Source organism: Peromyscus eremicus, chromosome 4 (assembly GCF_949786415.1).
Source record: "Peromyscus eremicus chromosome 4, PerEre_H2_v1, whole genome shotgun sequence".
NCBI classification, from domain to species: domain Eukaryota; kingdom Metazoa; phylum Chordata; class Mammalia; order Rodentia; family Cricetidae; genus Peromyscus; species Peromyscus eremicus.
Window position 1 is genome coordinate 45,739,634 of NC_081419.1, and position 12,359 is coordinate 45,751,992.

At 38.2% G+C, this 12,359-nt stretch overlaps 1 protein-coding gene across 1 annotated transcript in view; it reads left to right on the top strand.

Annotated features, from left to right (window-relative positions):
• The window catches only part of Xirp2 (xin actin binding repeat containing 2), a 115,227-nt gene that overhangs the window by 62,038 nt on the left and 40,830 nt on the right, over positions 1-12,359 (top strand). The window contains exons 2-3 of the mRNA XM_059260603.1: positions 5-162; positions 5,900-6,037. Of these exons, the coding sequence (XP_059116586.1) occupies positions 5-162; positions 5,900-6,037 (296 nt within the window). The remainder of the gene's footprint in view (positions 1-4; positions 163-5,899; positions 6,038-12,359) is intronic.

Genomic DNA, 12,359 nt, shown 5'->3' on the forward strand with positions numbered 1-12,359 from the left:
TCAGTGACCTCCAACCTTACAAAGCCAGGAGAAGCCAGTACTGCTGAGAGTGAGGGCGGCGAGGGTGAGACCGAACTCCTGGAGGCACTCTCCCTGAAGGAGCGGATGGCAAGATACCAGGCAGCTGTTTCCAGGGGTGACGCCCGCAGCTTTTCCGCTAATGTAAGCAACTCTGCAGAACTTTGCATGAGGTGATATGCATGCTGTCTGTACCTACTTCTTCCTTACTTTTGAAAAACAAGAATAGTACTAGGCATTAGGTTATTTCTTACCGAAGAGCAAAAGAATTTTTTTTAAAAAAAGTAAATAAATAGAAACGTGAATCTAATTCAGACCTTCTGACTTGAAGCACGGATGTGCTGTTTGATGGTTGAATGAACCTGAACTATTCTCTCGACCCCATTCTGAGCTTCAGTTTCCTGCACTGAGGAATGGGAATAATCATCTACCACATAGGGTCTTGGGGAAGAACCAAGGAGGTAATTTATGTGGAAGCCAGGAGGCACTGCATAAATGTGTTATTATTGTCGTCATTACCACTTAACCTATAGCTATTCTCCTCAGGAAGGTTGAGAATTAATTTCAAATTTTAATAATGTGGGCTTATGTGTGCCCTCCTTCGCCTTGTGTATCATTCATTTAAATTCTCTTGCAGTATAATTCTTTTGCTTTTCTCTGTATGCACTGACTCCATTAGCAGAGGCTTAATCAACATAGAAATGAGAGAGATTATCAATGCAGGCACTTTACTAAACCAATTATGATTATGGCAAACTCTGAGATTCAGAAAGACCACCAATTTTAGAGCCAACCCATAATAAAGTGATGTTCAAAAGAATTTGTTGGATTCTGTATTTTGTGCCCTTCAGCTTAATGAAATATGAGAACATTCTTTTATAATTATAATCCCCAAATTAGCCATGAAGTGTGTGTGTGAGAGAGAGAGAAACTGTGAGTGAGACAGAGAGGTTCCCAAAGGTAGTATTTAAAAATAGCTGCTCAACATTTACAAATTATTTAGAGACAAGGCTGACTGTGCCAAACTCATTAACAGCCCCGCAATTGCAGATGACATTTAAGTTTCTACATAGTCATTAAAATACATTTTAGATACTGCATAGATTTGGAATGAGTGTAGAGAAGTGACATGAGTAACTAGATCACTTCCAAAATAAACAGTATCAGCTCAACATGGCTTTCTGCTAGTCTTCATAGTGAGCACCCCCTGCTGGAGCGTTTAAGAATGTCATGCCACAGTACTAAATTTCTAGGGGAATAGTCAACATCAAAAAGTATAGAATCCTAGAAAAAGAAATTCTAAGCTATCTCATAGTGTCTAAGATGAGAAAATGCCTCATTAAATACTTGCTATTTAGTAAACAATGGTTTTACTTAGAAAGACTTAAATCTTTCCCCACAATTGAATAATATGTCATAAAACAGATTAGTATCATGGTATGATTTATAAGTCTAAGGTGCGAAAAAAGCAAATGCTAAAAATGGGCACAAAACTGATGATTTGCAATACAAAAGAATTCTAATGATTGAAAGTAGTCCTATAAAAGATGTTAACTCTGTTTAGTCACTGAATGATATTTCTCTAGCCTTAACATTTCATTATTTATTGACCTCTGCTACATTTATTTTATTCCCCTCCCCATTATCTAGCTGTTAGGAATACCAACATCACTCTAGTGTACTCATACTTGGTGCTGTGTTTACTACTGCTCATTGTGGTGGGTTTTCACCACAATGTTTGTTTGTATCTTCAAATTGGCAAAATACAAAATGTTATTAAGAAAAATAATCCCTTGACCTTAAGAAACAACAAGGAAAATTCTTTTTGTAATGGAAAACTAACTCTTTCTTCTTGAAAAACATTCCCATCAAGGATTTAGTGAAAGGAGGTGTATTTCAACGATTTTTGATTTTTGTTACTGTTTTCAAACAATGTGCTTGAAGCAGAATCACTTCTTATGAGAACATACACCCAATGCTCTTATAGTGATCAGAAATGAGGTGAAACTGCCCAGCTCTGCCTGCAAGATGTAAGTCAGATCTCACTGTATGCTGTAAGGAGTTCTTCCCCAATGCATGGGTTGTGAAGAATGAGCTACTATTGGGTCTGATTAACTGTTCATGCACTATGCTGTATTGTATATGGAGGCTATTGAATGCTTAACTAAAATGGACACAGATAAATTAAATGATTCTGTCCAATAAATAACAGAAACTGAGGCAGAAATTTTCTACAAAAAGGAATATAATAATTGTTCTCATTTCTGCCCATGTTATAGGCCAAAAATTTAGTGAAAATTACTTATAAAGGATTGGACAATTACTAAGTTCAATTCTTAGATACATATGCCAATGTTCTTTTAACTATATTTAATGTTCCATTTTCATACAAGAGTGTGTTTTGACCCTCAAACTTCAATGTGTCTCAAATATTATGATGGAGAAAATATTGCAATGAAGAAGAACATTTATAAGCACACACAAAAAATCCAATAAATAGAGAAAAACAAATTAAAATGAAAGTCTTGTTTGTCAGTGGCATCAAATGCTTCAGCACTTAGCCCAATGAAGCTACTTGTGACTGACTCTCCACACAGCTGACACAAACATTGCAAGTGGAAAATCTCAAAGTCACAGATTCAACCCAAACCGAGTCCAATATGCTTGAACAGCTAACAGTGGTCCACAACTTCCTGTTGTGTTGACTGCCAGCTGGCAATGGCAGCTCAGGATTCACATCATGCCCATGGAACAGCAGCAGTCTGCAGACGGCCCAAGAAGAGAGAATGAAATAATGTGTACTGAGCAACAAATTACATGCCAGATTCTACAGGGTAGCTTCATTCTCTTTATCTTTTTTAGCACACACCATAAATTTGTAAAAAGACATACTTCCCTGTCCAGTTCATAAAACAGAAGCTTCAGGAACTTTAGGTCAGGTTTTTTGTTTTGTTTTGTTTTTTTGTTTTTTTTTGTTTGTTTTTTTTATCAGCACTAAGATCGAAAAATCACCGTTTGTCCAACTTCTCAAATTATGCGATGTAACTGAAGTTTTCTCTTGTCCTGCCCAGCCCCACGGACCCCATAGCTGCTAATAATCACTCAGAAGCTTATATTAATTACAACTGCTGGGCCATTTGCTCAGGCCTACCACTGACTAGCTCTTACATTTAAACTCAGCCTATTTCTGTTAATCTATATGTTGCCATGTATTCCGTGGCTTTACCTGTGTACCATTCCATGCTGCTCCCTGGACAGTGAGCTAGCATCTCCTGCCTCAGCCTTCCAGCCTTCCCACAATTCTCCTTATTTGCTTATCCTGCCTATACTTCCTGCCTGGCAACTGGCCAATCAGCATTTTATTTATCAACCAATCAGAGCAACACATTCACAGCATACAGAGCTATATCCACAGCACTGCTGTTTCTTTTTAGTCCTAGTAACCCAAAACCATTCTTGGTCATTGATTAGAACTTCCATCTTATATTGGTGACTGGTAATAAATTTGCCTAGGTTTAAGTGTTGAGCATTTAAATTAACTCATTATTATTGACATATCCATCAGATTCCATTAGATCTCATTTCCAAACCCAAACTTCAGGTATGAGGTCATTAAAAGTAGTACACAGTAGTGGGAGCACTCAGAGCATGGTACTAAACAAAGCAAGACCACTGGAGTGATCCTGTGAGCAGGTGTCACTCCAGATACGACTACAAACTGCAATCTTGCCATCTCACTTGGATAGCCTTTCCTCTACAAGACTAGTTCAAGGCAATCTTAGCACCATTATTATCCTCCTTTGGGGATATGTATCTGACCCAATTTGGCCAACAGCTATGGTGTGTCATAGTGTCACCAACCATAGCAGGGATACTAATGTTCACAAGGTTATGAAAAATCAGCAGCTCTATGCACTTGAGTATGTGTAATGTGTCTGATCCCAGAGTAGATGTCAAAGGAAAGGGATGGCTAGAGCTGTATTTTAATCCACATGGTAGATAAGAGGCAATCGGTACAGGCAAGCTGAGAACTGATACTTTTTTGAAGAGTATCCAATTTTTGATATTATTACTGAGGCTTAAGAAATTAATTTGCATATGATCTTGCATTGCTTATAGTTTTTTAAATAGTAAGGTTCTTGACAATAATTACTTAATTCCTAAAATCTAAAACTTATATTTTACTTGCAATAATATCTATTCAAGGAGGCCACTTATTCAAAATATTGGTAGATGGGGTTAGAAGAAATATTGCAGCCTTAATTCACATTTCTGTTTCTTTACTCTCTTTCATTTCAAAATGGATCCCCAACTTTCTCATGACCTTCACATATATCAAATGTCTGTAATTAATTAGGAATTACATTTAAGGTTTTTAATAATTGGAGAGTATATATGGAATACATAAGACATATACAACCATTTATCTTACCATTGAGCAATTCTGAAATGATTGAGAAAGCATGAAGCCAGAGAAAAGTTGTTATGGTAATACAAACACTCCAGTGTTTGATAGGAATTCATATAACTCTGCATGAGTTCAGACTCTAGCACTCCCATATCAGGTCCTGACATAGATGTACTTCTCACAGCCTTTCAAGAAGCCCCATATTTTGGGTAAAGATTCCAGGACCCTGGGTATCCAGAGTGAGTAGGCTATGAACCTATCTGTCAGGACTCCTGTGACTCCTGTGGCTTATACGGCCCTGGGCTCCCAGGGCTATTTATGTCATCCTTGGACCAGACATCAGAAGTCCTGCTGTAGCTTGAAATGTCACTGAATCTCCACCGACGCACATGTAGGACTAGAAGCTTCTCAGGCAAAGGGCTGACATGGGGTTGGGTTGCTTGTCACTTGACATCCCATCCTGGCTTGAGTGTCTGCTTGGCTATGGAAGTTGTTGAATCATCGAAATGAATGCCCTAGGCTCTTTTGCACTTCCCTGTGAGTCCTATAATCTGACAGGGCTCCTTGGTGCCCAGCAAGTTGTTTCCCAAGCTATGTACAGAGATCAGTTTTCTCATCTAAAAATATGCCCTTCTAGTCAAACCTCCTATTCATGCTACTTGGTTCTGACATGCCGGTGCTCAAAGCCAAATTGAGATGTGCCAGTTCTAGTGAAGAGTAGCTGTTTCCCTGTCTATTCACTGAGGCTATGATTGAGACAGACAGCTGTGACTCGGATTTAATGCCTTCACTTAATGTCCTACATTTAAGGACATAAGCTGTTTCACAGCTCTAAATCTCAGATTCTTTAGATTAAAATGTAGGTAATTGACGTCCATAGCTTGAAAGATACCTAGAGCCAACTGATGGAAATATAATGTGTGTAAAACTCACCTAACACTGTACCTCCAGAAGCTGCTGGTTTTACTGACAGTTTTAAGTCATTTTGCATAAGGCACTTTATTTTGTTCATTCAAAATGATTGAAATAATACTTGATGTTACTAAAAAATATTTGAATTATTATTCTTGATAATGTGTCTGATGCCTGTACAGATGTTTGAGATTTGAATGACGGCTTTACTTTGAGTTATAATTCATTTCATTATTCTCATACCCACAAGGCATCTAGTATATTATTACAGGAACATAGTATTCAATCTAATATAGACATCATGATTTATCTCAAACAGAGTAATAATACTCAGTGTTTTGAAGATGCATTTTATAAAAACTCTGGTAAATGGCAAAACAACTGGACAGTTTACCTTCGGTGGAAGGCTACCACAAACATTTTATTTATTTATTTTTATCATTTTATGTCAATATCTCCTTTTGTGTTCCATCCACCAATAATTGTCAATTATAATGCAAAAATAGCCTAGCATACTGACTATTTAGATGAACACTGAATTGTCCTCTTAAATCACCGTAGGTCATGGAAGAATCTGAAGTGTGCACAGTGCCTGGTGGTTTAGCCAAGATGAAGAAACAATTCGAAAAGGATGAAGTGACTTCAACCTGTAATGGTTTTTCTGAGTATCAATACCAACACCAGAGCAGATCTGAACAGGTAATGCCACTGTGGGTGATGGGTAACTCATTTAGAGATGAATTTGCTCTCGCCAATATAGAAACACTCCTTCTCTGGTGGTAGAGTTATTTTCATTGCCCATTCAAAAAATTGTCATTTAGAAAAATCATTAAAGCATATTGGTGTGTTGATTTATTCAGTTGAAAAAAAATTGCCATGTGAGCCCTGTTGGAGTGTTCTCCTTCAGCGTCTTATGTTTCATACGTAAATGAAAGTTAAATAGTATCACTTAGTCAGCAAGTAAATAGACATGCTGAGAGCAATGTTTGCATTGAGCTTCTGCTTCTAGGTTGTGATTCATGATAAACTATCTGTTGATTGTTTGCATAGTTGAGATATGAAGCATTATTCAGCATTTGTTGTGGGGAGTCTTATTTTGTTTTCTTTAAAATCAACAAACATCAAAGAGTAGGACCCAGATGTTACAAAAAACCATGTAATATGACTTCTGGCATATAAACTTTTCCTATTTCGCTATTTCAGTAACATATATCATCAAATATTTTCATGAGATATAATGGTTTTTAAATGTGAAAACCCATCAGACAGAGTTCAGCACTCAGAAAATTTACAACTTCAGTGGAAACAGCTGTACTTTGAGCCTGTGTTTTCCATAAGAAAGGAATAAACTAGGATATGAAATTTTGCAATAGGAAACAAAGTGGATGTGTTTTATTTAAAAAATACAGAACAAATGTAGAGCGAAATAAATTTTATAAATATGAAGCAGTCAGGTGCTATGTGTGGCAAGTAAGTAAGTAGTTAAGGCATCGGGAGCAATGATTAAAAGTCTAATACCTGAACAATAGTTATCTTGTTTTAGCTTTGTCTAGAGGGTGGAAAGGTGTAATATAATTAGCTAAATATACTTCCTGCAGTAATTATAAAGATGCCTAAGCACATATAATGTGAGCAAGAAAGTAAGACATGGTATACCTGTGATCTCACATGTAATTGTTGGGATATAGGAAACAGAGTAAGACAAGTATAGATGGGATGTTTAACTTAAATTTGTCAAAAATATAAGTATGTTAATAACTTAAGTAACCAATTCCTCACAGAAGTAAGTATATATTTGTAGATACATTACTATTAGGAAAACTGTGCTGTAAACTTCAGACCACAAGTTTTGGGATTCACAAATCAGAGTTCAGTTCAATCTCTGATACTCACATGTTGAATGGTGTAGGTCTTGGGTATACACATTTTTGCCGTTGCATAAGGTCTTCCCACCATGCTTAGAAGGACCTGTGCTTAGTTTAACATTGTACCCTCCATTCTGAAATTTGCAATAGCTTTTGAGCAGTTGACTCCATGTTTTCATTTCATCTGATTATAAATATGATCTTCAGTATCTACATTATTGTGAAGTGGTACTCACATCTGGAAGCATAAAATAAATCCATGGTACACCCAAATCTCATTCACAAATGGGGAGTTGGTTTAGGCTCCTGTGGTGTATAAGAGCTGATTTGTACAATTCTCTATCATTAAATTTGGGGAAAAGTTTGAAAAAGATGATGGTAAATTAGTAGCTGGAAGACTGGCAAAGCATGGTGTCTTTGCAATAGTCAGAGGCACAGATATTAGAGTAAGAGCAGGGCTCAAGTGTCTACTCCCTTAGTGATCTGTGTGACACTTAGCAAGGTCCTCAACTTCTTTGTGCCTTGAGATTATAATGGAATCTAGCTTCTGGGTTTATTTACAAAAATAAGTTGATGTTCATAAAGATTAAAACAATGCCTAGGGCTTGAAGTGAGGTAGCTCAGTGATGAAGAGTATACACTGCTCTTACATTCACATCATGGATCACAGTCACCTACTTTCCAGCTCCTAGGGATCCATCACACTCTTTTGGCTTCCACAGACACTGTTCAAACAAGTGAACAAACTTACACACACACCACACACACACACATAGAACTAAATTAAAAAGAAAAATTAAAAGATAAGCCAATGCCCATACCATCGTATGAACTAAATAACAATTTGTTTGTTTGAAGTACCACTTTAATTATGTTTCTTCTTATCATTTGTTCTTGTTTCATCTTAGTTCACTCTATTATCACTCAGATTGACTGACAATCCTTTTCGTGGGGTTCAGACACACACACATATATCATGCATACATTCACAGAGAGAGAGAGAGAGAGAGAGAGAGAGAGAGAGAGAGAGAGAATAAACAAATAGACAAACAAACAAACAAATAAATAAATGAATGAATGAATAAATAAATAGCAGCCTTCAGCACCCTGCCTCTGAATGAAAAATTTGCTGTGGCCAAAGTCTACTGACTGGCTTAAGTACCTGCACCTGATTTACCTACATAGACATTCTCAGCATATGTTTGTCAATGAAGATTACATCCTGTGGAAACCAAGATAAAGGAAACACAGGACCACTCTGTGCTTCTTGTGAGTTACTATTGGATACAGACATGCTTTGTGACTGTTGGACACCGAAGTACATGAAAGCAACCAAAACAACACACTGAATAAATATCCAGCTCAAGAACTGTAGTGGCCTGCCTAAGCTTCAGTTTCATTATCTATCTTTAGATAGAGTAATGTTATCTGACAATTACCTGAGGATAAATAAATCTAAGCTAATACAATGCACTTTATAATATAAAGCAATTACAGGCAAAATTAAACTAGTAAGCAGCATTTATCAGATGCCATTTGCACATAGAATCCTGTGAGAAAATGAAATAAGTCACCTCTACGTTTAAAAAAAAACAAAAGCTTTAATTTGAATCTTGATTAGAAATCTGAGATAAATGTCAAATTTGATTCTAAAGGGGGAAGAGACAACTATCTTAGACATCCACTTAGACTTTTTAAACAATCCAAATGCATCCTAAAAATGTGTACTTTTATCAAGAGGGATGAAGGACAACATGCATGCCGGTAGATGGGTAGTTAATTCTGTTCTTACATAAGATATTGTCGGCTCAGAAGACATTTGCAACCCTTTGGCTTATTGAAAGTACTTGAGATCTATCTTCCTGCTCAGTCCTCCTTTGGCCAAATATATTTAACTTGATGACATGCAGTAACTAATATTAATTTGGAAACCAGTTTAATTAGGGTGAAAAGAAAGAACATTTGTGTTGGATTTCTGACAATATTTAATGTCACTGTTAGTAACGTTTTCATTAGTTGTAATAATTAAGTCTAATCTGCCCCTTTCCTTTCTAATGTATTGAAGTCAGAGTTTTCAATGTAATTGGCTATTTGTAACAGTTTGTCTTAGAGACCAGCAATTGGAGTAAACAGGGCTTGAAAACAGACCTACCTGTGAAATTAAAAGTCCCTTATACTTGCTTTATACCTGCAGGAAAGAAAACGCTTAGTTATTTTTCCTGTGACAAAACACCAAACAGAAAGACCCTAAGGACGGTGGGGCTCATTTTGCCTCAAAGTTTCAGGGGATTTAGTCTCTTAAGGTGGAGAAGGCAAGTGGAGTGGCCTGGTCTGTGCCAGCAGATTGCTTCTCCTAACGTTGTGGGAGATCAGGAAGCAGACAGTTCAGAACTGGAACCAGAATCTTTTTTTTTTAAATTTTTTTTTAATTTTTTTTTTTAAATTTTGCAATACAATTCAGTTCTACATATCAGCCACAGATTCCCTTATTCTCCCCTCTCCCGCTTCCCTCACCTTCCCCCCAGCCCACCCTCCATTCCCACCTCCTCCAGGGCAAAGCCTTCCCCGCAGACTGAGATCAACCTGGTAGACTCAGTCCAGGTAGGTACAGTCCCCTCCTCCCAGGCCGAGCCAAGCGATCCTGCATAGGCCCCAGATTTCAAACAGCCTACTCATGCAATGAGCACAGGACCCGGTCCCACTGCCTGGATGCCTCCCAAACAAATCAAGCCAATCAACTGTCTCACCAATTCACAGGGCCTGATACAGTTGGGGACCCCTCAGCCATTGGTTCATATTTCATGTGTTTCCATTCGTTTGGCTATTTGTCCCTGTGCTTTATCCAACCTTGGTCTCAACAATTCTCGCTCATATAAACCCTCCTCTTTCTCGCTAATTGGACTCCCAGAGATCCACCTGGGGCCTAGCCATGGATCTCTGCATCCAGATCCCTCAGTAGTTGGATGAGGTTTCTAGCATGACAATTAGGGTGTTTGGTCATCCCATCACCAGAGTAGGTCAGTTCGGGCTGTATCTTGACCATTGCCAGCAGTCTGTTGTGGGGGTATCTCTGTGGATTTCTGTGGGCCTCTCTAGCACTTTGCTTCTTCCTATTCTCATATGGTCTTCATTTACCATGGTCTCCTATTCCTTGTTCTCCCTCTCTGTTGTTGATCCAGCTAGGATCTCCCTCTACCCCAAGCTCTCTTTCCCTTGACCCTCACCCTTCACTACCCCTACTCATGTCCAGGCTGTTCATATAGTTCTCATTCCATTTCTCTGTCATTGGGCGATCCCCGTGTCTTTCTTGGGGTCCTGTTTTCCAGGTAGCCTCCCTGATGATGTGAGTAGCAGTCCAGTCATCCTTGTTCTACATCTAATATCCTCCTATGAGTGAGTACATACCATGTTTGTCTTTCTGAGTCTGGGTTACCTCACTCAGGATGATTTTTTCTAGATCCATCCATTTGTCTGCAAACCTCATGATGTCATTGTTTTTCTCTGCTGAGTAGTATTCCATTGTGTATATGTACCACATTTTGTTTATCCATTCTTCAGTTGAAGGGCATCTAGGTTGTTTCCATGTTCTGGCTATTACAAACAATGCTGATATGAACATAGCTGAACAAGTGCTCTTGTGGTGTGGTTGAGCATTCCTTGGGTATATGCCCAAGAGTGGTATAGCTGGGTCTTGGGGGAGATGGATTCCCAGTGTTCTAAGAAAGCACCATATTGATTTCCAAAGTGGCTGTACAAGCTTGCATTCCCACCAGCAGTGGAGGAGAGTTCCCCTAGCTCCACATCCTCTCCAGCATAAGGTGTCTTCAGTGTTTTTGATCTTAGCCATTCTGACAGGTGTAAGGTGGTATCTCAGAGTTGTTTTGATTTGTATTTCCCTGATGATTAGGGATGTTGAGCAATTCCTTAAATGTCTTTCAGCCATTTGAGTTTCCTCTGTTGAGAATTCTCTGTTTAGTTCTATAGCCCATTTCTTAATTGGACTGTTGGGCATTTTGATGTCTAATTTCTTGAGTTCCTTATATATTCTGGATATCAGTCCTCTGTCAGATGTGGGGATGGTGAAGATATTTTCCCATTCTGTAGGCTGTCGCTTTGCCTTGTTGACCATATCCTTTGCTCTACAAAAGCTTCTCAGTTTCAAGAGGTCCCATTGATTGATTGTTTCTCTCAGTGTCTGTGCTACTGGTGTTCTATTTAAGACGTGGTCTCCTATGCCAATGCATTCAAGACTACTTCCTACTTTCTCTTCTAGCAGGTTCAGAGTAGCTGGATTTATGTTGAGGTCCTTGATCCACTTGGACTTAAGTTTTGTGCACGGTGATAGATATGGATCTATTTGCAGCATTCTACATGTTGATATCCAGTTATGCCAGCACCATTTGTTGAAGATGCTTTCTTTTTTCCATTGTGCACTTTTGGCTTCTTTGTCAAAAATTATATGTTCATAGGTGTGCAGATTAATGTAAGGGTCTTCAATTCAATTCCATTGGTCCACATGTCGGTTTTTATGCCAGTACCAAGCTGTTTTTATTACTGTAGCTCTATAGTAGAGCTTGAAGTCAGGGATCGTGTTGCCTCCAGAGGTTGTGTTATTGTACAGGATTCTTTTGGCTATCCTGGGTTTTTTGTTTTTCCATATGAAGTTGAGTATTATTCTTTCCAGGTCTGTAAAGAATTGTGTTGGTATTTTGATGGGGATTGCATTGAATCTGTAGATTGCTTTTGGTAAGATTGCCATTTTTACTATGTTAGTCCTGCCTATCCATGAGCACGGGAGATCTTTCCATTTTCTGACATCTTCTTCAATTTCTTTTTTCAGGGACTTAAAGTTCTTGTCATATAGGTCCTTCACTTGCTTGGTTAGTGTTACCCCAAGGTATTTTATGTCATTTGTGGCTATAGTAAAGGGTGATGTATCTCTGATTTCCTTCTCCACTTCTTTGTTTATTGTATATAGGAGGGCTACTGATTTTTTTGAGTTGATCTTGTATCCTGCTATGTTGCTGAAGGTGTTTAAAAGCTGTATCAGTTCCTTGGTGGAATCTTTGGGGTCACTCAAGTATACTATCATGTCATCTGCAAATAGGGAAAGCTTGACTTCTTCCTTTCCAATTTGTATCCCCTTAATCTCCTTA